General features: G+C 27.7%; 1 protein-coding gene across 1 annotated transcript; it reads left to right on the top strand.

The window, feature by feature from the left end:
• The first annotated feature begins 251 nt into the window (after window positions 1-251).
• Window positions 252-875, top strand: LOC113385811 (protein CREG1-like). Its single transcript, XM_026623642.1, has one exon. The coding sequence runs from the start codon at window positions 252-254 to the stop codon at window positions 873-875; it is 624 nt and encodes a 207-aa protein (XP_026479427.1).
• Window positions 876-3,724: the final 2,849 nt, after the last annotated feature.

Raw genomic sequence — 3,724 nt, 5'->3', positions numbered from 1 at the left:
TATTTTTGTTTCTAATAAATTAAATTAATGCCAACAAAAATTAGTCTAAAAAATTATTTTTGCATCATTATCTTTGAATTTTGTATAAATACTGATAAAATTCTAGCATAAAAGCGCTTATATTTATTTTCTAAACAAGGAAATCCAAATAACTTATTAGTAGGCACATTTAAACTGCAAGAGTTAAGTAAACAGTTAGTGATCAAAGACAGAAAATTAAAATCTTTAATATGAAAGCTTCAATTATTATAATGTTGTTAATGGTGGTGGTTTTTGCGGTTGATGCTACTAGGAAAAATGCACATTTAAGAAAAATCAATAAAAAGAATAACTATAGCTCATTTCACAAAAGAATGGCAAATTCAACTGAAGAAAAAGTGAAGATGGTACGAAAACTTGTACGTGAATGTAAAGCTGTAGCCCTATCTGCAAATTCGGCAATTTCAGGATTCGAAGGATATACTGATGTAATTCTACAAATTCCTGCTGATGGTGGACGTGGTATTCCATATTTATATATTTCTCCAAAAGAAGTAAGCGGCTTAGATTTGAGCAAAGACTACAAAGCCTCTCTTTTATATTCCCAATCAGCTATTGATGACAGTTGTGATAATTATCCTCTGAAAGCTAAGGACAGCAAATGCGCTAAAGCCATGTTAATTGGGAAAATAACTAAAGTTTATGAAGATGATGAAGATTACCAGTTTGGATATGATGCAATTATTGAAAAAGTGCCAGGATATGCCGATGTAGATAAGGAGGAATTTGAACTTCTAAAGATGATCATTGAAGGTATTTTTTTGAGATCCGAAGATGGAAGTCCAGACCAATTGTCAGTTGATGCATATATTAATGCTGCGTCGAATCCAAATTAATTTAATTTTGAACTTAAAGATATAGATATTGATACTATTTTTTTTTAATTAAATGCATTAACTACAAAACATATACGTCAATTATATAATACACAAAAATATACTATAATATTAAATAATTACAGTGGAACTGTTGCTATTTTTAAGCAATAATAAATTTCGGATGATTTTTTGAATATTTAGGTAATCTGCTAATACCGTAATAATAGTCTTCATGGTGTCTTCAAGATCATAAGATATTGTATTCTGATTGTTGGTAAAAATAAAAATAATAAAAATAAAATGTTGTTTATCTTTAGGGTTTATATATGTCATTCCAAAATGTTTTAATATTAATTAGTCTAACATGTGCCAAATTTAAATGGTTCAAGTATAATAATATTCATCAGAAATACAATATACGCTACAATTGAAACTATGCCTAACATTTTTAAAATATATTAACCTAAAAGATAGTTATTAATTTCAATATAATTACTTAATAAATACTTAAAAATGCTCATTTATTGTATAGAAAATAATTGCTTCAACAAAAATATCACAAATTATAAATTTGCAGATTAACATTGGATGAAATTTATTAAGTAAAAATCTTTCGGAATAGAAATAATTTTCAGATCTATTGATAGAACGTTATTACTTTAATATCTAATCCTTTCCATCATGAATCTTGTATACGAGTATATACATGCAATAGGTTGTACTGCCCTAGGGGGCAGGTCCATGAACTGATATGAGTTAATTTCCAACTCGATTCAGGGAAAAAGTGTGAGAGGTTTTTCATTGCCATTTCACACCGCAGTGCCCGAAATTGGCTATTTTCAATGGAAAACATATTTTTGATCTATATTTTCAAGTAAAAATTTCTATCAGTACTGCATGATATCAGGTTGTACAAGCATACACACACACACACACATATATATATATATATATATATATATATATATATGAGTAAATATGAGATTTTCATTTCATCATCGATGCAGATGAATAGATTCTTAATGACTTTTTTCAAATTCATTATGGTTCATATATTGGAATCAACTGATATTTAGAGCTTTCATTAGTAAATATAATTCTTCCTAGTTGGATGTTCTATAAATTTATGAATTAATAATTCATTTATTAAATTTTGGATCATGATCTTTGTGGTATCATTAAAAAAAACAAGTCAATATTTTCTTTTTGCATTATGAATCTTGAAAAAGTTTCTCCATTTAGTTAATCCTGATGCGACAATTATTTTATTAAAACATGGAAATAGCAATATGCGAAATATTAGGTTTAATTATATATAAAAAAAATGTTTTTGAAAGTTCATAGGACCAATTTTTGCTATTATTATTTTTTTTGTGTAAAGCTAATTTCTATGAACTGTGGTTTATCAATGAAGTAGTATTTCATATTCTTAAAACTTCTAATATAATGTTGAATTTTTTGTTAAATATATTTTTTGTAACTTTCCATTTATATGAATGCAAAGTACTTATTACTTTTTTATTATAAACATTCTACATTACATCGAAAAAACTGTCACAATACATTTGCAGATTAATAATTCGTTCAAAATTTGCTTACGGAATATTACGCACACTTGTTTTTATTTAAATATATTATATAAATATATCTGAATAATTCTCGAATTAAAAAAATATATTGAAAAACAAAATTGTACTTGCTAATTACTAGATAAAAAATTTCCGTATAAAAGCAGAACTATTGTTCAATTCCAAGTTCATCAAAAAATATTGTAAAAAAATTTGCGGGAGTAAGTCATTTTGTGAAGATTAAAAAATGAAATTGTTTGTGCTTTTCTTGATCGTCATTTTAACAGCAGCATACGTTGATTCTGCTGGAAAACAAAATACCCGAAACAAACTGTCCAAAAGAAAAAGTCATCACTACTGGACAAAAATCCATACCAGCAGAAATGATAATAGCACCGAGTTTAAAATTCAAAGAGTTCTTCGTCTCGTCCATGACTGCAAACACGTTGGTATATCAACACTGTCCACACTACCAAAGTTCGAAGGTTTTCCTGATGGAATTCAACAAATAGCTGCCGATGGTGGAAAAGGTATTCCATACACTTACATATCCCAAAAAGATGTCACTGGCGCTGATCTTCTAAAAAGTACCAAAAGTTCAATATTATTCAGTCAAACTGCAATAGATGAAAGTTGTGATGATTACCCACTCCAAGTTAAGGATCCAAAGTGCGCTAGAGCAATGTTGATAGGAGAATTGAACAGAGTTGATAAAGATTCTGAAGACTATGAATTTGGATATAAAGCTATGATAGAAAGAGTGTCAGCTTATGCTGATGTGGATCATGATGATTATCATCTGCATAAATTAGATATTAAAGGAGTATTTGTGAGGAGTGAAAAAGGCGCTCCGGAAGAATTGTCACTAGAAGCATACTTACAAGCAGCCGCAGCTGGAGATGATTGAAAGTTGATTATATAAAATAATATATTAATTTTTAATTTTCTGATTGATATAAATAAATTTGCAATAAATTGATACAAATAAATAAATATTATATTATAATTTTATTATTATAAAATTTTTGTTTTGCATGAAAGCATAAGTACAAATTGTTTATGAAACTTGAATACATAAAGCTAACTCTTTGATATTTATTTTAATAAAAAAAGGAAATCAAATACTTATAGTTACATAGATTTGTTCTCAACATACCTAGCTTCTGCAATTTTATCATAAAATACTCGTATCTAAACTATGGAATTAAGATCGGTTATGTACAGTGGTGTTGTGCTAATATTGCCGGAACGCTAAAATTTAAAATCCGGTTCATAAACCGGTTCAAAAAATTTGATATA

Source organism: Ctenocephalides felis, unplaced genomic scaffold, assembly GCF_003426905.1.
Source record: "Ctenocephalides felis isolate EL2017-DRISC unplaced genomic scaffold, ASM342690v1 CF-g0.4_SCAFFOLD_03571, whole genome shotgun sequence".
NCBI classification, from domain to species: domain Eukaryota; kingdom Metazoa; phylum Arthropoda; class Insecta; order Siphonaptera; family Pulicidae; genus Ctenocephalides; species Ctenocephalides felis.
The sequence above is the reverse complement of the archived record's forward strand: the minus strand, read 5'-3'. Positions and strand labels throughout refer to the sequence as shown.